Source organism: Caloenas nicobarica, chromosome 10 (assembly GCF_036013445.1).
Source record: "Caloenas nicobarica isolate bCalNic1 chromosome 10, bCalNic1.hap1, whole genome shotgun sequence".
NCBI lineage: Eukaryota > Metazoa > Chordata > Aves > Columbiformes > Columbidae > Caloenas > Caloenas nicobarica.
Genome location: NC_088254.1, coordinates 7,322,254 through 7,349,896, shown reverse-complemented (window position 1 = coordinate 7,349,896; position 27,643 = coordinate 7,322,254). Strand labels below are relative to the sequence as shown.

The 27,643-nt window shown below is 39.4% G+C and overlaps 1 protein-coding gene across 1 annotated transcript; it reads left to right on the top strand.

The window, feature by feature from the left end:
• Nucleotides 1-27,643, top strand: KLF13 (KLF transcription factor 13). The gene is made up of 2 exons (XM_065642015.1): nucleotides 1-1,068; nucleotides 27,182-27,643. Exons 1-2 carry the CDS (start codon nucleotides 528-530, stop codon nucleotides 27,472-27,474), a joined length of 834 nt encoding a protein of 277 aa, XP_065498087.1. The 5' UTR covers nucleotides 1-527; the 3' UTR covers nucleotides 27,475-27,643.

Here is a 27,643-nt window from a genome sequence, read left to right as displayed (position 1 = left end):
CCTGCTCGCGCGCCGCCAACCTGGTCGGCGCAGGATGTGGCTTCGCGGTGACGTCAGGGCCAGATGTTTTCCCAGGCCACGCCCCCGCAGGGGTCCGGGCGACTCCAAGGAGCGATAACGGGGAAAGCTTATTCTACTGTGACAGCGCAATGGAAGGACTGGGGAAACCGTACCTTTATTTTGTGGCGTTCTCGAAAAAACAGCATTAATTCATACCGCAAGCAACAAGCTGCCAGTGCCAGGATCTATCTGCTCTTCTTCTTCTCGTCCATTGGACTTCCAGTGCTTTTTTAATTTAGGGACAAGCTGGGTGTGATCGTCACGCACAAAGTGTGGTTTTGATAGCTGCTAAATCAGCCTCTACTTCTACAAAGAGATCTTAAGAAATAAGAGGGAAAAGGCTGCTCGCATAATCTTTTTAAAAAGAAAAAAAACAGTGGGTTTTTTTGTTCTTTTTTTTGTTGTTTGTTGTTTTGTTTTGTTTTCCTCCTCTCTCCGGTTTGGATTTCTCTTTAAACTTGCAAAAAATGGCAACAGCAGCATTCGTGGATCATTTTGCAGCAGAATGCCTTGTTTCTATGTCCAGTCGTGCTATTATCCATAGTCCCAAAGGGGAGCCTGATCCCCAGCCTGATGCAGCAATAACTCCTTCATCAAATGGAGAAGATAAGCGGGAAGTCAGAGAAACCGGGAAAGACAATGGATCATCATTGCTTGTGGTAGCTAGCATTTTAGCAGATCTGAACCAGCATATACCAAACTCACACACTCTAAAGATGGAAAAAACTGAGACCTTTGATATCGCAGAAAAAATACACATTTCTATTGCTCCTAAGGAGTTCGGGGAAGAAAGTGTGTCTTCGGCTGGTAAGCGTGGAGGAGGAAGAGCGGCCACACCTACTAGCCTGGCTGCAGTAACTGAGCCAAGCCCCAGACAAAAGAACAAACGCACGAGAAGCTGGACTGACCCTGGATCACCCCAGAAAAAGCACAAGTGCCCCTATGTGGGGTGTGAAAAAGTTTATGGCAAATCTTCCCACCTTAAAGCTCATCTAAGGACCCACACAGGTTAGTTACAATCCAGCCAGAGATTTATTTGTTACAGCTTGGTAATTAAAATGAATGTTGAAAAAAACAAAAGCAAACAAACTTGTATTTGGCCACAATTATGGTTTCACCTCTCAGGCTCAGGAAAACCAAACAACAACAACAAAAAACCCCTCTGGGAAGAAACCCTTACTGGGCATAGATTCAAAGCTAATGTTGCCCGTTTTTATTATTTAACGTCACAGGGAGTGGTGTGTGGGTCATCTGTGTGGATTGTACCAAGCTGTAATTTTTAGCTGCTAGCCTTCTTGTTCGGTGTATCTTCTACTTCCTTTTCCAATGCTTCTCACTCTCCCCCATCTACTTTTTCCTACCCCATGCTCCTGTCACTACCTTTATACCAGCTTATCACTTCCCATACAAGCATCAATACTCTTGATATTTTAAAATTAAATGTTCTAGAGGCACCTGAATGACTGTCTGTTTCTTTCTTTAGCAGACACTTGTGTGAAAGCTAGAGTAAGCATGAAGGCAGTTGGGAGGAGACATTTATCGTAAGCATAGAGAGGGGAACACGGGCAGTCTCAAAAAAGCTTTTAGTAGCTGGATAAAACCGATTTTGAAACAAACAAAAAATGACTTGAATGCAAGCACTAACCTGTTCTGATCAGCATTCAGTGTTTGCTTCTTGGTGAAGCCTTATCTGACCACATTTTTCTTGCTATAATAGTTTATGAGATACACACATAAAAGAGTGGAACTCTTTCAAGCACTATGAAAATTATGTACTGAGAATATTAGGAGGGCCATCTTGTAACAGACCCCATGACTTGCCAGACCTCGTGCCTCTGCCTGGTCCTAGGGAACAGGATGGCTTCCAGTCAGACAGGGAGCACCGAAAATTGAGGAGACCAATCTCTGCTGAAGGCACTGATCACAGCACATGTGGGGAGGCACCACATTGACTACAGCGGGCTTGTACAAGCTGTTCCACTGAGTAATTTCAGACAACAAATTAGTTTACTAAGATCTATGGTCAGTTCACTGAGCACATTAAGACAAAGATCCTTAGAACTAAACATGACCTAATGACTCTCAAACAGTTTTAGCTCAGAGGCAGCAGCCTCACCCCACGCCTCTTCAGTGCACCTTCAGCTTTTCCTGCTGCCTTCCTGAGATAAAGCAAGAGCCCTTCTAAATTGAAGGTGTGTTTTGCTCTCTTTAGAAGACAAGAAAGCCCCACCAAATCTGAGCATATGGCTGGATAATTCACTGCGCCAACAGCCAAGGGAATAGTGCATTCCCGGCACCCCAGGCAGCCTGCCCTGCTTTGCACTGTGTAACTGCTTTTTGCCTCCTTGGGAGTTACACAGAAAAGGTGCTTCCACTTGGCTTGCAGGGAATTGTCTCCATTAATTTTCAGTTCTCTTGCTTTCTTCTTTCTGGCATTTGCTGCTGCCCTAGAAGTGAAAGATAAATTTAGCAATGTTTCTGGGCTCCCAAACCAACTAGAGGGCAAGAAGGGGAACTCCTGTCCTTGATAAAGAGCAGAGGGCTGGGCCATGCCCGCCCTGCGGGGAGAGGAGAGGGAGGGCCGGCCGGGTGGGGAGTGTCGCTCCGGGCTGCCGGCTGAGCCGAGTCATTCGAGGACGCTGGCTTGCCTCCAAGTTCTCTGGTTTTTTTCTTGTTCCTTTTTTTTTTTTTTAACTCTTCATTTCCTGTATTTTTTCCAGGTCTATAGGGCTTAATTGGTTATTACTGTAGCTAATAGCACTGAGAGAAGAGAGTGCGTGCATGTGTGTGAGAGAGCTAGAGGAAAAGCAGGGAAGGGACAGGCTTTGCCCTGGGAGTGGCAGGACCCTCGGGGACTAAAGCTTCTTTGTTTTCTTGCGTCTCCAGTGTCTGTGTGGGAAGCTTTAAACAAAGCTGCCAAGTTTCCCTCGTCACTGGCAACAGGTCTGTCTCTGTTTGAACTGAGTTTTAAACAGGCTTAAAATGCCTCTTACTTGTCTTGCAGAATGTTTTCTAAGGTGTTTGAATTTTTTTATTTCTTTAGAAGAAATCGTGACTGGCTTGAAAAAAGTTTATATTACACTAGGAGTTAAGCTAACAGAACAAGCATGACTTCCAGGGCTGGCAAATGTTTGTTTTTACAAAACGCGTAATGGGTTTTACTGATTTAGAACAAGGGTTTGGGTCTCCTCTGCTTTCCAGTGGTCCTGAACTAGTTAAGTAACATGTACACATCAGTCTGCCCATCTGTCAAATGGACAGGGTGATGGCTATCCACCAAGCAGTGGTGAAAGTACTCAAGGCAGACATGGCAAGGTGCCTTAAACAGCTACCCCACTGACTCCCAAACCCGTCTGCTAAGAAACAATCAAAAACTTCTGCTATGGAGTGAAACTTTTTCCATGTGCCATATGACCAGATGAGCTGGTATTGAAGGGTGAACTGAAGGCCAAGAATAGTACTGCAGGCTAGAAGATACTGATAATAGTGCTAGAGATATTTGAATAGTGCAGTTTATGACCTACTTTAGAAACTTGCTTGCCTTTGTATGCCACTATGCTCAGAAACTAAAGGCTTTGCTCTTCATGCTTGCAGGGAGGATACACTAGATCATTTGGCTGGTGTGGCAGAGTGGTGTGGCAGAGATACAGAGCCTTCCAAGTACTATTGGGTCAAATCCAGCTCACATTGGTAGGGACCGAAAGCTGATACTATTTTCCAGCTGTTTGGTGCTCCGTGTGAAATCCTTCTGATAGTTATAGCTAGAATTCAGTGCTCAAACACCCAAAGCAAAAAACATAGTGCAGAGGATGATAATTATCCTATTTAAACCAGAAGAAACAATATGGAACCACCAAGGAAGCAGCATCAGCCTTTTGTCCTTAGGCCCTTGCTCCAAGTACTGTGTTTTAGAATTAAGTTCTCTATTAGAACATAATGTGCTAGAATAATCCATAGTTTCTTGTGTTTGGTACACTAGCAGTTAAGCTATCTCAGCCTTATGAATGCTTCATCTTTATGAAATCAACAAATCCTTGAACCAGGCAGAAAACATTAAGTCACCAAAATCTTTGCTGTTCTCTCCATCAGCTTTCAAACCCTTCCCCTCCCCCTAGGTTTCTTTTCATGTTTATGTTTTCCACCCTGCTCTCTCACTGGATGTCCTGGTGTTCAACGTGATCGTCAGCCACAAAGCCCTTGAAGTTTTAATGTTTACCAGAAGGTTATATTTAGTGTCACTGGGTACATGTCAAGTCCAAATTCTTTTCCACTGAGGTCCCTGTGGACCTCAGAAGCTGTGTTGTGATCCAAAGACATAGCACGCTGTTTGTCCTGAGCTATATTGATCCCATTGATACAAAAATTTCACTGGCGCACCAGTTTTAAAAAATCCTCTCCGCTCCTGAGAAAATTCCTAAACACAAAGGACTTTCAGAAAATCAGATAAACCATTTACATGACAAAGTTCTCCTTCCTGTAAGCAGGTCTTTCAGCATGGGGTCACTAGGAAGGTTTGGAAATTCTCTGGAGTCACTGAAACTAGTTTGTCTCTTTTGATGCACCAGTGGAAAGAGTGCAGAGCCTAATAGCCATCTGCATGCTACAACGTCATAAAGCATTGTCCACACCCACTATGTTCTCAGAGGCTATAGAGAGCCACAACTTATTGCGCTTACCATGTGTTTATATGTAGAGGAAAAACTTATTGGATTTTGGGCAGGGATCATGAGAATCCTAGGTACTGCAGCTCCCCCCACCAATCACTGCAACCTCGCAAGCTTTTAGCCTGGGAAATTAGCCACACTCATCAGCATGCCATCATGAATGCAGAGAAACCATAAAAGAAACCTTCATTTAATTCCATTGAAATGTCCTTCTAAACTCACTAGTTCTCTACTTGCTAAGCAGTACATCATAATGCAGAAATAGCTTTTCAATCATCAGAACTAAATGTGTTCGTACAAATTAGCAAAAGCTAAGGAGTTGTGGCCACCAGTCTCAGTCTGGAGTCTTACTATGATAAAGTCTTGTAGTGAAACAAACTTGGGGGCTGGGTGGCTTAATAGCAGCTCCTCTGTGCTATTGCTAAACTAGGTGACTTCTAATTATATTATCCTTGCTCACAGATGTCAGGACTCATCCAAGAGAAAGTGGTCAAGACCTTTGTTGCTGTCTAGCTGGCAGAGTGAGCTTGGGCAGCTACATATTCAGCCCGCTTAACCTTGCAGTTATGGAGGATATGTTATTTGTTATCTGTTGTTCTTTTTAGTCTAACCCTTATTCATGAAATATTAGCAGAATTGAAATAGGTAGAAAAGACTGACTCACTTCCATTCACTTGTAAAGAAACTTCCATTTCTTTACATTAAATCTCTCTAATCGCATTTTTGAGGACAATGCTAATGAACCCATATGAAAAACAAAAAAAAGCTTTTAACTTATTTACCCTTTTTCCACCCTCAATTATTATATCTTGTTTCCCTAAGCAAATTTTTTTCTGTTGACTTTGTAACTGGGCTACGGGTACCATTGGTTCAATCCATTCTCTGAGCCTCCAGCTGTGCTGCTCCAGGTGCTGGGACTGAATGGGAAGCTGTGCTTCCTCTGAACACGGGGAATTCAAAAGGCCTTTCCCAAATGCTGATTTCCCATGGGCAAGAGTACAGACTATGTGAATTTGGCCCTCTGCAGGTTGCTTAGCAATTTCAGTTTTAGTGGCTGGGCCTCCTATTTTTGACTTTTTGTGTTAAAAGTTGGAAACAGCTAGCTGGCTCTGCATACCTAACTCACTGTCATACACCTAGATTATCAAAAAGCTCCAGGGTGCCTCTAGGCTGCTGTGTCCCATAATGTTCTTCTAATGCCTTCCACCTCCTCTCTTTGCTGAGTGCATCAAAATCTTTCTCTAAGGTTTTTCTCTGAGATGGGCTCAAGTGGTAGCATCAGGACAGCTTCAAATGCCAGTGTCGTGAAACAGCTGTCTTTCCGGCCTAAGCCACAAGCATTCTTTCTCAGTGTTAAATAGTTCAGCAGCCTGCTCCTGCATTTTTCTGAAAACTGATGGTCTTAAGTGTCTTTTAATAAGCCTGCATTTTTAAAAACAATACAAAACTGCAAAGCATTGTTTTTGTTTGCTCTGAAAGAGCTCTGCAACTCTTTTCTTAGTTCCTCTAAGAAAGTTTCAACACATTAAAAAAATGAGTCAGTTGAAAACAAAACAACTTCACTTACAGCCCTGCCTAAGTCCTCACCCTAACACACAATTCCAAAGAATAAAGTTATTAGTTAAAAGTTTAGATCCTAAGCCTGGAACAAACAGTCTGTGTTCAGTGAATATACCAAATAAGAAGCACATATGCTGAAAGAAGCACAGGACATAAATTTCTTAAAAGAGTAAGCAAGTTTTAAAACTTACCTTTTTTAGAAGGAGCTCAAGTCAGGAAGAAAGCCAGAGCTACTCTTACTCACTCCTTTTACCTGACTAGTTCAGGATTGAATAATAGAATTCAGTTAATTCAGCTGCAAAAGAGTTAGGATTACATTGGTTGCATGGAGAATCCAATTGGCTGACAAGGGTATTTACCACACACCTGAGTAGTATTAGCTACTAGAGAGAACTAAATCACCTGATAATCATACAGGTTTTTCTTTGAAGGGCTTCCTTTCCCTCCTTTTTCTCCCCAGTCTTTATGGAGATATTAATAATGCAGAAATCACAGAAATAAAGCTTCTGGTAACAATTAACAGAGTTTAGGTGGTGTAGCTAAAAAGCCTCTAAAGAAAAGCTGTACTTACAGTTGTCATAACTGTGATGGAGAAAGGGTCTACTATGAAAAATACTCTTTTGTTTTTCTTTCTTCACCATTGTCTTTGAAACAGATATATTCAGCATAGTTAAATATTTTCTTTCCATAGTTTTTCTCCGCTTTTCCACTGTTTGCTTTTTGCTGAGTGAGGAGGGAAGAAGATTATAACAATCTGTTTACAGGACAAATGAGCATTGCTTTGAATTTGAGGGGACACACAAGGTTGTGTTTGGACTGAAACATGCTCAGTAAACCAGAAAAAAAAAATGAAAGAAAATGAATCAATTTGTGACTTCCATAATTCTTTAGAAATCACATTTTGCTGAGACTAAGACAGTTATTGAGACAAGCCTAGCTCAGGCAGTGACTTGCCAACTTGTGTGACCTGTGATCTTACTGTAATCAAGCAGAGGGTAATTAACAAAAAATATCCCAACTACTATGGCTGTTGCAGTCAACATAATTTACAGAATACAGTGTTCAGAGACTGCATTTTCTATACTGTGAAAACTTTGGGTATCTAGTGAAAGATCAGAAACTTTGTAGAATTCTCTTTCCACAAGCTATCTGCCTTTTAGCATGGAGGTGGTATTTGGGTCCAGTGTAATGAGACCTATTAATATTGGAAGTGGTGAGGACGGATCACCTTCCAGTTGTTTTCCTCATCTGAGACACCGGTAGCAGCACTTTTCTTCTCAGTAGCAAGACCGGCAAACAAACTTTTTAATGAATGGACGATTGCAATTGATAGCTGTGTTTGTATTGGAAACTAATCACAGCCTTATGGAAAAAGTATTCTAAATGATCTGTAGAATATTTTTCTGCAGTAGCACATACTTCTTTGCAGGACACTGTAAAGTACTTATATGTGGCATGAGTTGTGCATAAACAAATCTTTTGCTAAACTGGAGTTCTTTATGAAACAAACTCACAATTGGATTCCATCTGAAAAGAAAGCACCTTTAACCATTTAAAATACAACTGTTGCATTGTGTTATTGCCTGGCTGAACATGGTTATGGCACGTCCAAGAGCAGAAACCTGGAACTTGTTTATATTGGACATGTGGTTTCTAGTTCTGTTTTATAAGTTAAGCATGTTCCACCTTCCTCCCTACCCCCTTCCAGTCTTGGATCAGCTGTTTGGAAGTCAGTGCTGACAGAGCCAAAAAAATACTCTGCTGTTCAAATGCAGGACAACCTTTGAAGGGTCCTTTCTGTCGAATTTCTATAGGTATACTTTTTTCCTTTGTTACCCACTTGGCTTTTATTAGGTAGATTCGCATGGGCAGTGAGATCATTATCTTGCTGTGTTCAGTTTAACAATAGCTAGACAATGTGGGTTATTTAAGTACAGGCACTGAAGTCAGACACACATATCCTGTATTTTTCAGGTCTTGCAGATTCAGCAGATCCTACAAGGCCTCCACTTAATATAAATGAAAAGTTTTTAAAAGTTCAGAGTGCCACTGTTGTAGTTACTGGTAGAAAAATGACCTCAGAAGCTTTTTTGCAGCCCTAACATAAAAAAAACCACATTTGCTAACCAGGAACTTGGCACACGTCAAATAGTATTAAAGTGAGCATATCCTGAAATGACCTCCAGTGCAAAAAAATATTTTCTGTAATCAGTTACAGCACTTTCATAGTGCTTTCAGGAATTACACGCAAAGTATTTGTAGCTGGGTATCTGTTGATATTGCCGACAATGGATCAATAAGATATCTTAGATTTATTGCACACTTTATTTCTACCAGACTGCTCTCTATGATTTGGTTTTAAGTTATATGAGGTTTTGGAATAGAAGCACCTGAAAAATTCTCATGAGAGAGCATTGTATTGCTGCTACGTGTTTTGCACCTCTCCATCTGCTTTGGTCCTACAGCCAGCTAGAGCATCCCTGGACAGCAAATACACAAGCAGAATGGGTGTGCTGGTTATGTAGCCTGCACTACCTTCAGCAGCAGCTTTTAAACCTGGTCAAGGAGAGAGGCAGAAATGTTAACCACTTAGTTCCAGAGTAAGATCAGCTGAGGTACAACAGCCAAAAAGGATGTATTGAGCTTTTTAAATTAAACAGCTGTCAGTATTTCCACCAGAGGAACTTACAGTGGAGCCAGGTGAGAAGGGTTAGAACATGATAGCCTAGTCCATCTTCAGATGTTTCCTGTGAAATTTTGCTGAAATAATGAGCTGTTTGTTAATAGATCAAGGAAATATTTGTTTTGCAATTTGGGGGTAAATAAATGAAATTACATTAGTGCAAGTTAGCATACTAGACCAGGGCTTTATAGATCCTTGCAAAAACTCACAGTGCATATGGAACTTTTTGCTTTCTTAATCTGGTAGTTAGGATCCTGCTATATCAAATATGAACAGGGATGCGGCTAAAATCTCATTGAACCACAGACAAATTCTTACTATATATTGTAGGGACTTACTGAATTTAAATTTGCAATTTATTTTAAATGCCAGCAGAAGGACTGCAGGCTAGCATTAATACATCATTGCCTTCACAGTTTTTGATTGTTCTGGCAACTGATGTATTTTCCAAAATCAATGTGAAGTGTATGCAGCTTTCTTATGCGTGCATGTGAAAATCTAATAGAGCACTGAGAGCCCCTCTAAGTCAATGGAAATTTCCATTTGGTGTATACATGCCCATACAAGCAATGCCAATAGAATGTTGGCAGATGGCTAGTCTTATTGTATAATAAATCCAGGGTACATTCGCAAAGTATGTTTTTTAAATTCTCAGAACGTGGCCAAACCGAAACTGAATTTCTTCGATACTCCAAAGGATTACATCTCCATCAAGATTCTCATTGATACATTTTTCCCTCTTTGTGCAAAGATGTACAGTATTTGCACCTTCCATTACTCCAACTTCCATCATTCTTTGAAACAAATGAATACTTCTCACTAAGATTTTAGATACAGTCTTTCTCAGATTGGCAACAACCAAATTCCAACTTAAATAGAAATATATGAGCAAAATTATGAGCAACCAGAAAAGCAAATGCTTTAGAATTTATAGATGCCCCTACATACTATTATTAGCGTAAATACATCTATAAGAAATGGATTTAAAAGCTCATTTTTTCAACAAATGGCTGAAAAGATGTAAAATTTGGTCATGCGATAAAGTAATTCTATACCATGGGTTTCATAGATGCTATGGTGTGGATTTAGTAGACTCAGTTTTACTTCAAGCTGTATGATATGAGAGACAAGGCTATCTCCAGCTAATCACCTATCCCTTGTCTTAAAAAAAAAAAATCTGTCACTGTCCATAATAAGGAACATATATATATATATATATATATATATATATATATATTTAAGCACAGAATTTTGTGTTTCATTTGGAAAGCACTTCCTTTCCCCACCACCTGCACATACAGTAAGCATTGTGTTGATAATACACATAAAAATGCTTTTGCACATGGTTAAAGATCACTTGTGGTGAACCCTAACTCTTATTCTGTCCCTCCTTCATGTGCTGATGAGGCTTTGAAGGGGGAATAGGGCTGTAGATTAGACAGGTAGATTAACTCAGCATTGCTCAAAATAGTGGGACATACTGCCTGGAGGGAGGTTTCTCCCTCTCTTCACTATCTCTAGCTCTTTCCTGCTCTGCAAGAGTAGCTGATACTGTTGAAAATACAAGTTTTCAAATGGCAGACAGGTATGATGGCTGCCAGAGCTTGTAGAGGCCTGAAACAGTACCTTTAAGAGGAAAAGTGTCTCAATTCGTAACAGCGAGTTTTAACAGATGCTACTGAAGGTGTGTTAGAGGTTTGGCATCTATCTATGGTGTTCAGACTCGTTACTTTCTGGTCAGTTTCATCTATGATATAGATCCCACATAATCTGCACACTTTTAAGTCCAGAGAACAACTGAAGAGAATTGTGATATTTACACCATAAAAATCTGTTTAAAACTATTGAAGTAAAAGGAAACTGTACACATGTATCACAACTCCTCTGTAATCCTGATATGATTTATGAAAGACCTGTAGAAGCACAGATATATGAGTGGGAGTGTAGCTGTTGTGGGAACACAATGGCACTCACAATTCGTTCTACTACGGTTATATTCTATGCCTTTCTTAATATCTCATCTGCAAGTAAGTTCAGGTATCACACAAGACCGGAGTAATTATCCATACTGAAAGACTCTTTCACCATTTTTCTACATTTTCCTTTCAGCTTAAGTGAGTTTTGCTGTGTTGGTATCTCCTTTCATTCTGTGGGACAATATCACTAATGGCACCATCTCATTGACCAAATCAGACATGATTTAAAGTCAGCATCTGTTGGAGTATGGAGTTTAAATATGAAAGCCTAACTTCTGGGGAGATATTTTAATTAACAAGTCTCATGGGTAGCTTTCGGAGGATGACATGGTTGGGCAGGTTAAAATATCATCTTTGCTGTGCTCACTGAAGTAAGCAAACATTGTACAACAGCTGGCACAAATACTTTACCATGAACCTTGTCGCAGACTTCTACAACTAGGAAATGTACAGATGAAATGTGTTTAGGAACATGATTGTCAGACACTTTATACTGGATCAGATGATAATTTATGAAGCTCTCATTATATAATGCAGAGACAAAGCTGTGATGAGAAGCAGGTTTTAAATGCTGCTTGTCAAAGTACAGATGTTCAGCACCAGAATCTTCTAAGCAAAGTTTCAGGCAGTCCCTAAAGGGGAGGTTTTGTTTGTTTGTTTGTTTTTAATTGTAATTCTGTTTCTTACCCTAGCTTCAGTGTATGGAATTCATGAATGTTTCTGGTAAGCAGTGTGGACTAAACAAACATATATTTTCTCTCCAAGTGTAAACTCTCTACTGACTCATACCACAGGATCCTAGATGATGAAGGGCTATTCATTTTTAAAGACTTTTTTGCTAACATTGCTTAATGATGAAAACCCACGTAGAAGTCACCTGTTTTCTCTGCATTTCTCATTTCTGCATGTGGTATATTAAGTAGAGTTGCCTCTGGAGAAAACATTATCACTGACCTTATTAAACCAAAATCATTTCTGTAATAATACACTATTTTAAACCTACGTCTTTGGCTCTATACTTCCTTTTCCCTATAATTTAATAGAATAATAATAAGGATTTGAGTACTTTACCCTCTGTCGGTCTAACACCGAGCTTTTCAGTGAAACAATCCTTCTCTTCGTTTGTCCTTATCTGGACTGGTGTTCTTATAGACTGTTTAGAGGAACATAATTTTTATATGCGATAGACTACTCCTTTTTGAATATACAAATCACTATATTATTTTTTGTCACTAAGGCAAAAACTACTAAAATTTAATTTTTGTCATGAAGAACGTAATAGGTTACAAAAAAGGTCTGAGAATGCTATCTGGCTGGTGCTTTGCTTTTGTGATGAGTTCTTGGAAAACCAGCTATACTTTCTGAGGATGTATCATCAATAGCCTGCTTTGTGCTGCTAAGTCTAGTGCTGTGGGCAAGTTACAGGCTAATTGTTTTGGAAAAGCATGACACCAGTGCTGAACTTCTGAGCATGTTTGCTTAAAGCTTCTTTCCATGAGCCAACTCTGGTTTTGTGTATAGTGTACCTTTGAATGTTTCCAAGTTTCTGGATTACATTTCTGTATTATACATATACACCATAAACTAGGTATGATGGCTGTTGTTTGCAAGAGACTCAAACTCATTTGGTATAAGGTATGTTTTTCTGTTTTTTACATTAAAATTGCTTGCTTAGATGTTTAGACTAATTTCTTGCAGAAAAGCAAGGAACTGATGTGATTGATAACACTTGATAGTTTTTCTCTCTGAATGCAGTGGAGGAAATGAGCTCCACTCATTTGCAAAGAAATCCAAGTTACTACGAAACCGTTTTCTTGCCCAAGTAATGGTAAAGAGTCTGTAACATTCTCATGGGTGCTCTGCAAGTTCTGTGATATTCCCTTTATGCAGAAGTGATTGTGCTAGCACACTTTTCATTTGAATATGTTCATGGCAGTTTCAAGGACAAATACAGTAAGAACAACAGTTAACTCCCATTGCACAACCATTTTTCACTTGGAAATCAGACTACCTTTGGGTTTTTTTATATCTAGTTAAAAATAAATAAAGAAATGGTCCTAAGTCAAGCTTGTGTTTGACTCTTCTAAGACACAGTTGCAGCTCCTTCCGTACCTTCTGTACAGAACTCCACTGACACATCAGTAGTCAGTGAGTAATCAACTCTAATCTGTCCAGCTTCTGCGTTAGTTTCTGTGTGGATGTTCCTTGTGTCTAGTTCCTTCTCCCATCTATTAAAGCATGGGAACAGGCTCTAGCCACCTCTCCCAGAGTGGCGAATTTATTCTTTTAACAGCATTTACATCCTTAAGTAATAGAACCAAGGGGTTACTCTGAAAGGTGATTTACAAATGTGCATCTATGAGCATGCGGGCAGCTCTGTGTATACAGCTTTACAGTGCTGAGGTTATGTATCTTCTGCAAAAAATAGTAAACACATACCCATTTGTGTGCAGTGTAGTGATGTAGCATTTTTCCTAAGACTAAGATTTTATCTAGTCCTGTATTCACAAAGAGTAAGAATCCTGAATTTGAGATGTAAAAACTTTTCTTTTTAAAAGGAAGTAGAAACAGGTTTCAAAGCAATGAGTGACATTCGAGGTCAAAGTACTTTGTGCATCACGTCTTTTGTAGGAATAATAAGGTGTCCTGTTTGGCACTGTCAAGCTGCAACAGTAGTAGTCAGATCATCTCAATCCCCCAAAGCTAAATCAGGATACAACACAGCTCATGAAGCTGCAATTCCTGTTTGCTTTTATTTAGTCAGTCTGTTGTAACAGAACCTCCTGATTACTCAAGTTTATGAGCCTTGCAGCTCTGCACACTGCAAAGGAAGTCAGGTTCAAATAATTTTGTAGTTCCCAGATTTAGGACTAGATTGACTAAGAGTCCAAATGGAAATAAGAACAGCTGGGAACTTCTATGATCTTTTTCAAAGTAAAAATTATGTCCCCTGCATAAGGTTTTAGAGCTAGGTATCTTTTAGAATTTTTATTTTAAACTAATGTGCATTTCCTATTATATTTCACAGAACTCTTCCATCACAGGAAGCTCCTGGAAAGTCTTTGGCCACAGTAAAATCCTGTACATTGCTGAGTATTTCATTAACCCCTCTGCTTCGAGCATACAAAAATGTGGTCAACTAATTTCCTGCATAAGCAAGAAACAGGTGCACCATCTCAAAAAGGGAGAAAGGCCAGCAGGTTTCCTCTCCTCACCCAAAAAAGCAGGCCTATTAGAGAGTAGACCTGCTCACTTCTTAAATGAAGCAGAGCAGAGCATGAATAAATGTGCCTCAGGCGCTAGTAATTTATGTTTTGGTAAGTAACAGGGACCTTTCTACTACAGCTTGTCTATCTTTACAGCAACTGCATTTTTACATGGTATGTATAACCTGTACAATTCAGAATCTCTGCTAAGGAATCACTCACACAGTAAAACATCAAGAGGCTTTTCAGGTGCTTATAGAGAAAATGGTGGCTGCTGGGCAGCCTTTTTCTAGCATGATTCAAATGTATAAACCACATTCTGTAGTGAGACATTACAGAACAGTCTAGCGTTAAAACCAGTTAAGGCAAGCAATGAAGACATAAGCATGGCATGCAAGGCAAAACAGAGTTCTAGTTGATAAAGAGGCCATGGTAAAATTTGAAATAGTAAAGGTGTTCCTTTCAATACTACTTTGAAACAGGAAAATATTGAAAGTAGTATTTTCCTTTTGAACAAAAGGAATCCAGTTGATTTCTGTATGATGAGATAGTTGCCTCAATAGCAGAGGTGTTTTCAAAGTTATATATACCAAGATGCCCTTGACAAAGCTGTCTTTGAAATATGCCCGTGTTCTATTTAAGATCTTAGCTTTTGAGTTATGTTTCATATCCAGAGTCACACTCAGATGACTGGCTCCTCGCTTGTGCTCCTCTGCAATCACATAGTTCATTCATTCATTTCCAGCACTCGCCACGGCCTCTCTCCTACGCCGTGACCCCACATGTCACACACAGCTGGTGAGGCGAGTCTCCATAGCAACCCCGCAACCTGCTATCCTACAAAATTATTGTAAACCATGGAGATGATTGTGGAAGTTAAGCTGCACATAGGGTGTGCTACACTGTGGGTGTCAATGCTCAGAGAAATGGTGCTCTAGCAGCGGTGCTCCTCTTTGCAGTCTAATAAAACAGCCTTCTCTCCTGTCACATGATGTACCCCCTCCATGTGACTTGTTGATGCCTGAAGTCTTGCAGGCTTAGCAAGGAGTTGCTTGGCAAGTCTGTGTAAGGAGGAATGTTAAGGGAATTTCATTGCAACATTTCATTAATAGCCATTTCTTTCTATTTTGTATAGAATACAACCAAGGTGGTAACAGATGCTCTCAGAAACTATTTGAGACATTGGATAGGAGCCTGATTTTTCAGAGAACTGACTGTTCATCCCTACAGGTTAATTCCAGTGATTAAAACATTAAGACGGCCAAAATTAAAAGACAACCTGATAGCGATAGTTGTTGAAAACCTTCTGCAATTTATTTTCTGCTTATATATGAGAATGAGGCCTAGATGTGTGTGTGCTTACACACATTTGTAGTTTTAAAGCACTAACACATAGAAAAGACCGGAAAACAAGATGAAACTACAAAAGACCAGGTAACTGATGCTGTTCTTTTCTTTCCATACAGCTGTGGTTGAAGGAGACTGCTAGATGGGGAGATGCAAAATAAATGGGGAAGGTATTGTCAGAACAGAACATTTGAGACTGTTAAACTGCAAATATTATCTTTTCTAAAAAGCTGACCTGCTTTAACAGTGAGCATATTAGAATATCTGTTATCATAGAATCTGATTCCTTTATTAAAAGCAAAAACCTGAATCCTGGTTTAAACAGCAAGTGTGGCTTTACAATCTAGGCAGAAGATTTTCTGAAGTGTATGCAATGGGTTTATACATACCTTGAGTGGTAGCTGCCTGGTGTCAAGCAACAGACTTACTATTTGATTATCAGCCCATAAAACTACTTTGCAGAGCTGTCTGTTCCCTGAAGCTGGATGCTCTGTAAGGTCATTGCCTGATGCTGCTCATAAACTACTTCAGCATCGCCTTGCTCTCTGGCACAACAATCCATTCAGAATGAGAATAAAAGGAAATTCCCACTCCTTCTCTCTCCTCCATACAGTTGCAATAAACTCTCAGTATCAGATTTTTCACTCAGCTTTACAGCTTTAGCTGTACTCATAAATGCTGAAGTCCCATGTTTCATGCATGCTGTGTTACTGTGAGGTTGTTGATTAAACAGTTGAAAAGTTCACAAAGAAACATTTCACAGTTAGAGGCCAAAGGCAACTTCACTAACTTCTGTTTGCTTGGCTTCTAGCAAAATGAAATCTCATCCTGTCCCCAAATCCTGGTAGATGCTGTGCACATAAAATGTCATAACTTACCTGCAATGTCTATTCATGCCAAAGTATGTGGACTTCAGTTGGAGGCAGATGACATTGAACATCTTCCAGAATTCAGATAAATGAAGTACAGGTTTCAGTTTAGATGAATAATTCTGTAGTCTGTTATTTTGCATAGCAGGGCAACCCTTCATTAATTTGATAATATTTGCCTTTACAGGTGCTTTTCTGTTTTTAGTAGAAGAATAAAAAAATCATTGATATGTCAACAGAGAAAAGAGTGATTCATGGGGTTATATGATTCCTTCTTTGCAGTTATTCACACAAGTACTGGGTAAAGCTCATGGAGCCAAAGTTTCACAATTTCATTATTAATTCACCCACAATTCACACCAGATCAATATAATTTGTCATTACCTATTTAATTGCTCTCCCACTTAAAACGTTTAAATTGTCATACTAGAGATGAGGAACATTACCACGCAATTTTTTATGAAAGCCACCACAAAAATTATTTGTGAGAAAGCACTCTAAACCACTACAGAGGTTGTTTCTGGGCTGGTAGAAGAGCAAGGAATAACGTGTGTCCCACATTGAAGGCTGAGGAAAGATAGGTCATCACATTGATCAAAGAAGGAGCACAGTTATTTGTGGAGATACGTTCACAAGAGAATCTCCAAAGAAGCAGTTATGACAGTTGGAAGTCACTATGTTGCATTTTTGGTTCCTGCCATTCGACCCCTGTGTACCTACTGGTTAATTCTGCTATGCATCTAATTTCTCTGTGTAAAGACCACACTATTGAGAATGAATGGCTTGACAGGCTGTCAGCTCTGTCGGGATGTAATCCTAGGTTTCAATAAAAGGTAGCGCAGATTGGAAGAAGAGAGGGAAGTGTTCTATAGTGAGCATGTCATCTTTTTTTCCACTGTAAGAGTGGGCTGGAGAAAGGCAGGATGCCAAGGAGTGTAATACTGTTTAGAGCTCCCATGGAGCTGCCAACAGATGTCTGATCTGGAGCTGGTCGGAGTCTGTGGAGTGGGCTGGGTAACAGAGTGAGCAATTCTGAGGTGGCATAGAAAAGATCCAAACAGCAGATTGTAGTGGAAACCTTGTGTTTCTGTTGGTACCTTAACTATACATTCCCTGTAGATGCATTTGGTTCATTTGTGCCAGCTATGGTTAAGATTTTTTTGCGTCCTGGAGGAGGGAGAATCAAGTCTGGGGAGTTTTCTTTCTTGGCTTCAGTTGCTGTCTGCATAACATTTTCATTAATCACTTTATTTGCTCTAACAGAGGGTGAGTGATGCAGCTGAAATCATCAGCTTGTAGCAGACAACATATGAGCATGTTAAAACAGAAGTAAGATGAGACTGCAAATGACTAAACAAGATCTCAGTCCAGCATATATATTCATCAAGGTCTATATTATTATTTTCCCTTTCAAGTTTTAACTGGATGCATTTGTTAAAAACACTGTGTTCGTTATTACGTACATTTGGAGAGCCCTTCTCTAGTCCATTTTCACTTTAAAAGGTTTGAATTGGCTCATCGACATGACAGAAAAAGAACAACAAAATCTCATATACCTTCACTGATGTTAGTCTGTTAGTTTTTAAGAGGCCAGACTTCTCTGACCTACCTGATGACACAAACTTTGTACGCAAGGAATGAAGAAAACCCCTTAAACAACAAGTTTTTGGCTCAAGGCAAGAATTCTAGGCTGAAATTCCTTTGCTGGGGTGATGCAAGAGGTCAGGTTTGCTGATTAGCACTTACATTTTTTGGTTTTGCAATCCCAGTATTTTTTTGAGGTATATTTATTAAAAAGTATAATTGACCAATGGAAAAAGAAAAAATCCCCCATCTTTTAGTTTTGTCATTCAGTAACACCCAGATGTGTTTAGAGGCTCTATTTACAGTGTTTGTTTCATTTATTTACTATTCACAATAGAGGTTTTAATAATCATCTTCCTTTCTTGCATTCATAGATCTGAGTAGAACAAATTAGAGAAATACAGTTATTGAAGGGCTACTGTATTAAGCTCCATAGTCCCTTTCTTTGCAAAGACTGATAATTCAGTGTGGTTTGGAAATGACACATAGCTAAGACACATATTCCTCTCCCCAGAATTAATCACTTCATCCTCTCAATGTAACACATTTAATTATCTTGCATTTAAGCGCAAAGTCAAAGGGTCAGCTATTGATTTCCATTCTTGGAACAAGCCACAGGAGAGACAAAAATCAAGTGGAAGTTGCTGCTCTTTTAGTTAGTGGCATTTCAGCTGCTTTACTGAGAACTAGTCTAGGATTTAATGCCTCAGAGATAAGGAGACCCAGTAAGAGTTTTAGGCTTACTGAACAGAAATTACATACAGCAATTGCAGGTGCTTAACTTTGACAGAAAACCCAACGTTTAGTTTGCATTAAAATATAAGCTCTTTGACACTGCGGCTGTTGCCTTTCATTTTCCAAGAGTTAGGCCTGTCATTGGTACTCAGTAAAAGAGCATTGTTTACTCATAGATTCCAACAGCAGAAGGAAAAATTGCTGGGTTTACATTAGGAGGTGGCAAAGGTCCATGTAAACAAAGGCACTGCACTTAATGGAAGCACGATCGATGCAAGTTATTCCTGTGGGGCCAACAGGGTCCAGCCCAGTCTGCACACTCACCTAGACATGGAAGTTGTCCCTGCTAGGAAGGTTAAGTTTCTGACCTCATGGGTATCCTAATGGCTCAGATGTTCCTCTTTTTTTAGATGGGAGTTCTCCATTTAGGTTGTGCGTCAGAACTTTTGGGAAAGAGAGTGAAATGGTGAACGTTAAGCTTTAGAAATAAGGCAGAATCAACAAAAGAGCAGCATTAGATAACAATAATAAATCCATATAGAACTATAAGGAGATTTATACCTTATTTCTGAAATTGCATGCATGGTAAACACTGTCTCATGTAATTGTGTAGCATTACCATTTTTCTGGTTGATGGATTCCTGCCTTTGTCAGAGATAGCTGAACTTTTTATTACTCACAATTTTGCAGACTAAGAGGTATTGCTGTACTGATAGTGCATTTAAACTGTACGTGCTATCAGTGCAGTCATGTAGCAAGACTACAGCAAATAAGACAGAAAAGAGTCACTGTGTATGTAGTTTTTGACAAGGCCATCTAGAAGATCTAGCACTAACAGATAATACCACAGAGTTGTGCATTGTCTTTTCTAGCCATAAAAAGAAAACTTTACCTGCCCTCTGAGACACAGGAAACATCTTACATGCTTATTATACTTGTGTGAAGAGAAAACATACATATGCATCTCTTTCTTCCCTGACATGGCTAACCCAAGGTATTAATGAGCAAATTTACATTGGAAAAGAATGCTCTTACTGCATTTGTATATGATGAGTAACTCCTGGGAAACACTTTGCTAAAAATATCACAAAAAGTGAAGAGGAAAACACCACACCAAACGTCCAGCTCAGTGAGGCATCCTGGCCTTCAAGTGTCCAACATAAGCATTACATAGGGTCTGGAAATGGAAGATTTGTGTTCTAGTTGTTCACTGACCTAGGCTAGAGAAGATTCTTTCTTCATCTCTCCTGTAAGAGCTGTGAAGCCAAGTGGCATTTACAGCAGCTAATCAATACATACTAAAGACACAGTATAAATGGTACAACTGATACTGAGTTCCTAATTTAAACTTAACAGTATTTGTTCCAGGAGAGTTTTCATTGAGACTGCTATGATGCATAGTTCTAGAAGTGGCCAGGGGCATCCTTTGCAACCACATGGGCTGACTGTAAGGCCACAGAATTTCACCTGCAAGTCCTTTCCTAGCGTCTCTCTCACTCTTCTCTGTTACTCTCCTCTTCCTTTTAACTATGCCACATTTCAGACTAGTGAGAAAAAGGTGACTGGAATGGTGACGTTTGTCTGACAGCATACTTCACTGCCATCTATTTCCTCTCTACTTTGCAACTAACCTTATCTATAACTTCAAACACAACACAGCTCTGACTAAAGAAAGCAATGCATTAATTGCTGATGATTAGCATATTCAGTGATATCACTTGTACTAATTGCTGATGATTAGCATATTCAGTGATATCACTTGTACAAAGAAGAGAAAAGAGAGAATCAGGTATAATGCATTAAATATTTTCATGGAATCTCAGCAGCATTCATATACAGGTATTATTTAGAGCTGTTTTGCTAAGTTTCAGTGTTTTGGATGCCAACGAGAATATTGTTTCTTCTTGTCATGGCTAGTAACAATTTTGTGATGGGAAGCTAGGGAGGACAGCAAGACAAGGATGCCCTGATCTTCCTTCACTGAATGAATTCCCTTCATTTTGCTAGTAGTTGCAGATAGCCTGTGACCCTTGGTTAGAAAAACAATGAGGACTCTCTAAGCCATAGGAGTGTTTTACAAATTACACATATCTCTTGTTCCCTCACTTTCACTTTGTCAGCCTTAAGTTTCAGAGTTGTCTTTCTGCTGGCTTTTCTATTCCACTGGATTCTACTGATGCATGAAATTGAATCATCATATACACACGTCCTTACCCAAGTGGTAAGCATATGACCAGGTTAATTAATTATTCAGAAAGTTATAAAAGCGCCTTTGGTTCAATGATTTATTCAGCTAATTCAGTATCTTTGCTAAAGTAGCTTTAAATGCTTCTGTTACTTCCAACAGGGAGGATGTATTTCAAAGATTTGTCTCTATATATCTAGACCCCATCATAAAAGGAAGGAATCTTGAAGGCTAAACTCACCTTAGCGATTTTCTATCCGTGTTTCAAAAGAAAAACTCTTCAACATATTTAACACACACAAATGTAACTATGTTTACATAGTCCCAGTTTTGATGTAGTCTGCATAACTGACTTCAGAGCTTCAGAAGCCCCTGGCCTAGTGCAACAGATCTGCTGTAGTTTCAAAAGAGGAAGGAAGATACAGGACAGGGAGGGGTTGTGTAAGGAAGGGAGAAGACATAAAGTGGGAACTCTTCAGAAAGCAGGAAGTAACAAACTGCAGAGGAGAAAGCCTAATATTAGTGATGACAAGTGTTGTGCGTCTTAGTACAAGGATGCAATAAAACAAGTAGCATCAGACTCTTCAGTGCTCAGGTCTACAGACACAAATATGAATTTCAAATGGTGGAATTCCTGAAGGTTTTTTTATGAAGTTTTATGGTCTTAAATTGATGGGAGAGAATTAAATTTCTCAATTTTTTGAGTACTCTCTAGCAGAGAGAGAGACACTACAATGTAAACGTAGCTAGAGAGAAAAAAACCACATACAATTCCCATTCTTGTACTTAAGAGGCTGTAGGGAATCACCTAAGACTCCTTGGGCCATATTGCAATGCTAGAGGGGCATATTCTCAGTCACACTCTTAGCATAGATCTGAAATCTATTCCAAGATTTCTCTGTGAAGGGGAGAATAGACTTTCATGGTCCTTACCCTTGTTGGCTGTCTTTGAAAATCCCTGTGGTAAAAACATGGGGAAATCTGGTGGAAGTTGAAAACACATATGAAATTGCTCCCTTAGAAGATCACATCTTCAGTTACTCACCTAATAAAAATATCAGGCATTTAATCCTCAAGGAGGGAAAGCTACCAAGAAATGCAAGTGGACAATAGTAATAACTTTGCATTTATTAGCGAGAACTATAGAAACTGTATTTTTGATGAGCAATTGTTTCACTGATGGGTAGTCTTTTATGAAAAACAGATATGTATGTCAGTTAAATTCAGCAAATAGCTTAGGCTGATGTCTTCTATTTTAGAAAAGTTGTGATAGTGTGTTTCATTGATTAATTTCAGATTAACATTACCATTATGTTGAAAATTGCCCCCAAAGCTACAGGGATTTAAAAATAGTGTTATAAAAAAACACCCCAAAAGAAGTGAAACATTTTGGTCAACCGAAAATAGAATTACTATGGGCTTCTTGGTTTGTTCAATTCTTCTGCAATTTGAAGTTTTTTAAAATTTTTCAACTGAGCAGAAAATAAGCTATCCACAGAGCTCTAGCCTTTATTTCACTCTTTCAATCAAAACCTTAGCAAAGGATGTAGCAGTATTTCTTTTTACTAAATTTATGGCCATTTCATTTTAAGGCAAATTTGCTTGAAGATTTATTTTCCAGATCCTGGAACATAACTTTCAGCTACTTACTGGTTGTTTGTGTGAAGTGGTTTGGAACTGGGCTTTAGCTGGGAGCGGAACACGGAGCTTAATGTACTGAACACACAGTGATGCCCTTCAGCAGAGAGAAAGTGAGAACTAAATAGAAGTCAAACGGGAGTTAACACGGTAGGCAAAAAATGACTTGGTAAAGATAACAGGTTCAAATTTCAGGTTCTTAATTCATTGTGCAAAAATGCAGGATAAAAACCACGGGTATTTAAAAAATGCTAAGGTATAGAAATTCAGACAGACAGAGCAGTTCAGGCTTGGACATCCCAGTTTGAAAAGGGATTCAGTAAAGCCATGGAATGCATTTTTTAGACAACAGAAAGATTATGTGATTGAGCGTCCTGGGGAAAAACAAAACAAAAGGCTAAAAAGGCTAGAATTATTCTGTCTTGATAAAAGAGAAGCAAATATTGCTAATAAAAATACAGTAAAGTAGCTAAATTTATTATAAACTGAGATCTAAGATCTGGCTGACGTTACTGAACAAGTTTGAAATAAAAGCCTAGAATATAACTGATTGAACATAATCTGTTAAAAAAATTTTTAAAATTGTTTCCATTATAGTGAAAGTGAGTGGTAATATTTTTAAGAAGGAACAGATAGCTGCATGGAACATAACAAATCACTTATTTTATTTTTGGGCAGACCTGACTCTGGTTAAGGCTAGAGGAGGAATTTTAACGCTACTTACATTTCTCCGGCATTGTAGCCATTATCATTATAGTAACTGAATGTATGTTCATCATATACTATTTGAGTTGCTATAGTTAGCTGTGGTTATAGAGGTGAGTCCCATGGTGGAATCTGTGCTCGCAGATGGAGCAATACAAGCACTTCCAGAGCAAACAGCAACACACATTCACTTAAAAAGTAAACTTGCTGCTTGGAAATTCCCCTTTCAATAAATATTCATATATGTCTAAATAACTCGATGAAAATGTTAAGGTACAGAAAATAAACCAAGGATTGAAATAATGGATATTATGGTAGCTGTTGCAGCTCCAGTTCAGTAGTAGTTTCCTGTGCACGCAGCAAACATAAGATCCAATAATTTACTAATGTAATCACTAGATTTGTTAAGATTAAAATAAAGATGCCCACACTTTGAAATGGGGTTGTACTTGATGCCTGAGTCCATGCCTGCTGGAAATCTGAGAACTCTAGTTCCTAAAAAAAAGGCCACATCACAGATAATGGAAAGAGCAGGAACAAGCCTGCTTCTGTCAGCAGGTACTAATCCAGCCTAGCTCCTTGTTGCTGTGCGTCCCACAGGCCTGGAGGAGTCTTGTGTCCCAGTGTCTAATAACGTGTGAACTCTGCCCGAAGCTTTTCTTGGATTTGGGCATTCATACCACACTCCCACACTGGGTTTCTGGTGTCTAGTGACAGTCAAATTCAGCCTATAACATTTCTTTTCACTGAGAACATTACTAAAACTTCCTCATTTTCCTGGAACTAGTCAAGCTTAATATTACTGAATTCACCGCCTCTGTTAGAGATGGTTGAAGGTAGCTGAGACATTCAAAAGCTGTTGGAGAGACACACAAAAGTGGATGCAAAAAATATGATTGCATTTGGCTTGTTTGGTTATGAAATGTCACTCCTCAAATCATTAATTTAAAACTAACTGGTTTCAGTTTATAGGAACTTGGAATTGTGAGGCTTTGGAATTTTTTGATCCTTTTTAAAATATTTGACAAAGAAACCACCATTCCTCTAACATAAAAGTTAAACATTAATCTCTCTCTTGCACTCAAATGGTTGAGGGTTTGTTTTTTTGCTAAGCAAAAGCTCCTGTTTATAAACAAGAGAATAGCATAAATTAAAATATTCATAAATACATATAAGTGCTATTGAAGGATGACTTTTTTTTTTTTTAAATAATAGCCAGTCTCAAGAAACAGTCTGCTTGGCTGAATGTTTTTTCCCAGGACAGTATTTCCTCTCTTGGAGGAAAGCGGCTTCAGTCACATCTCTGTTTAACTGTCTGCCCCTCATCCTCCCCACCCAGCCTGCTGATCTGTGTTTCCAAATATACCCTTAATTATGTATATGAAAAAGTAGAAATATAAGAATAGCACACAGTGGCATGTTCAGGTTTCTTGTCTGTTTTCATAACAACATACAATACTGTTTTGCAAAGCAGCAGAACAGATTAAAGATCACAGAAAATTGTTTCTGGCTTACTGTTTCTGGGTTTGCAGCCACTTGTGGAATTCCTAGGATACAAATTTCTTTGTTACTGCATGGCCTTGGCATATGCTTGAAAATGTCATCTGGGGTTAAACCACGACAAGTAGTTGGGTCTGGGCCACTGGAATGAATTCAGGAGTCAGCGCACCTGCAGATCTCACGTACTTTACTCAGTGAGCACTGCAAGTTTCTTAATGCACTTTTACAGACATGATTTCTTTGGACTGGGTGGAGTTCAGGAAGAAGCCAAAACTGTTCTTGCTTGTGTAATTTTCAGTTACGATCAGTTGAATTTGATTCTCGAATGTGATGTTTTTCTGTCATCTTGTGTAACTCTAAACACAAGTTATGTGATGTCATGCTCTGGCAGAGGAGCTAGAAAGGTTACAGTTTAGTGGGATTTGGAACATGGAAATCCAAACCTATTTGAAATACTTAAAAACCAAACCAAAACAAAACTACAATATTCCTTACTTTTCAAGGCATATCTTGCCTGCCTCTCTGAAGAGTAAAGAAGCCTGAGCTACTTTTTGATTCCTTTATTTTCAAGCATCTTTATCTTTTGGAGACTTACCTCTCTTTGAGACCTGCTAGTAGTGTTCATAATGCACAAAAATACTGCCACTGCCTAGGCCTTAAGATTCTCAATATAAACACTCACATGCTTGATATGTTCCCTGCAATATTTAAGATATTTGATAACATTTCCACATTAATTTATAGAATCAAATTCTGTAGTCATTGTATAAAGGTAAAATTCTGACTTCAGCATTGCCTAAGGTAGAATTGAAAATCTCTATTGTGTTGTGTACAGCAACTTCAATGGTGAAAGCTCTTTGTTGAGTATAACATGTCCATATGTTACTGCTTATGCAAGGAAGTTGTACTGTGGTTGCATGTTCCCTAATGAGATTAGGCAATCAATTCATATAATCTCTCACTCTGTTGATTGCTTTACTGCCAGTAAAAGGACATTTATATAACTTACCTGCACAGAAAACCACATCCCTTCTGCTTGAGAGATGAGACTGATGACAGACTGTGAATTTCCATGTGTGGTTTTGGAGCAGCCACTACGTCTTGTCTCAATTAATACCCTGCAGCAACTTTTTTCCAGACTGTGTACTGATTTTTTATGAACCATAATGACTCTGATACCTTCACACAAGGCATCCAGCATTTCCTCACAATACAACTTTTCTTTAAGGAAGTATTGCTAAACCTCAATAAAGCTGAGAATCACTCTAGAGAACTTACTATCATTATAAAGTGATGCCAGCTGTCAGAGAGTGTGTGGAGAGGAAAACCACTTAGCCAAGAAACTTAAGAGGCAACTACCAAGAAGGTATCAAATCAAGACTAGTGAGGACTGAGGGGAAAAAAATATTTCCTAGGAAGGAGAAGAACAGGGGACAGTAGAGAAATAGTGGAAGGAAGGCCACATTTTCTTGGCTCAGCACCTAAATCATCACCACCATCATCAACAAAACCAAATCAGGCAGGTGAGTAGGAACCTCAATGTTCTCATCCAGATCTGATGTGCGGTGAGGAAAGGGGGAAATAAGTTGTGAAATGCCTTCATCACCTCTTAGTGCTGGATAACACAGATCTTACACAATCCTGCTCTAGAACTTCTTCTCTCATTAGGAACCGGCCTGTCATGCCTACTGCTGGCTACCAAATGCTAGACATAGAAAACAGCAGCTGATGCCATGCTAAGTAATCAGCAGAAAAGGTACCATCTTTTGAGCTCACTGGTCACCAGTCCTGCCTTAAGCATAACAGGTCAGGAGTTTTACCTTAACTGTTGATAGAAGGCTGCTACCTTCAATGTGGCACATTTACCTAGCTGAAATACAGGGCCCCCTGCCTCACTTCTAAATGAGACATAAGGCAGTGAGCAGGAGAAGCCAGAGTACCTTGTAACAAATGCAGAAAACACAGGTATGGCTGTGGAGAATACAAGGTGAGAGCCTCACATCCAGTGCCTCAAAATTGCCATTTTGCATTTTCGCCATAATTTTTTTTTAAATAGCTGAAGAGAGAGACTTCATCACACCTTCCGAACTGCAACATTGAGTCAGACAGACATAGGGACAGCTTGGAAGAATAAATGAATAGTCTATAGAGCTCAGTACAGATATTGTCCAAGTCCAGAAGTAAAATCCAGTGAACTATGAGAGATATGAAAAGTGACATCCAGAAGCCCATCATCCCTGAAGATCTAGTTATCAAATAAGGTACCACTAGTTTGATTTATGGTACTTTCTCATGGGTTAGAATACCACAGTGGCCTCCTCTCTGGCAGAGTGTAACACCTGCTCCATCCAGTTAGTGCCAAGTGGCATCTACCTTGCTCCCCATCTTTAAAATCTAACATTTGAATAAAAGAAAAAACATGGAAGACATTACTATCCCTTCTAATCATGCCATGTTTGCTTCCTGCAGGTGAACGGCCTTTTGAATGCAGCTGGCAAGGATGTAACAAGAAGTTTGCTCGCTCCGATGAGCTGGCCCGCCATTACCGCACTCACACTGGAGAAAAGAAGTTCAGCTGTCCTCTCTGTGAGAAACGCTTCATGCGTAGCGACCATCTGACAAAGCATGCCCGTCGCCACGCCAACTTCCACCCAAGCATGCTCAAGAGGCGAAGTGGTAGCAGCTCAAGACCAGGGTCTGTCAGTGACTACAGCCGCTCAGATGCCTCAAGTCCAACGATCAGCCCTGCCAGTTCCCCGTAGACCTACCTGCACTGGATGACAGCACTTTGCCTCTAACACCTAACGTGGAGTTTTGTTTGTGTTGCACACATTTAAAAACTCTGTTGCTTCCCCTCCTCAGTTCCCAGTTCTCCTCCCCACCTTTTTTTTTTTTCGTCCCAAATCAGTAAATAGCTGCCTCCCACTGCAA

Coding starts and splice junctions, on each gene's coding strand:
- KLF13 (XM_065642015.1), top strand. CDS start 528: ATGGCAACAGCAGCATTCGTGGATCATTTTGCAGCAGAATGCCTTGTT. Junction 1,069..27,181: donor TCATCTAAGGACCCACACAG/GTTAGTTACAAT, acceptor TGCTTCCTGCAG/GTGAACGGCCTTTTGAATGC.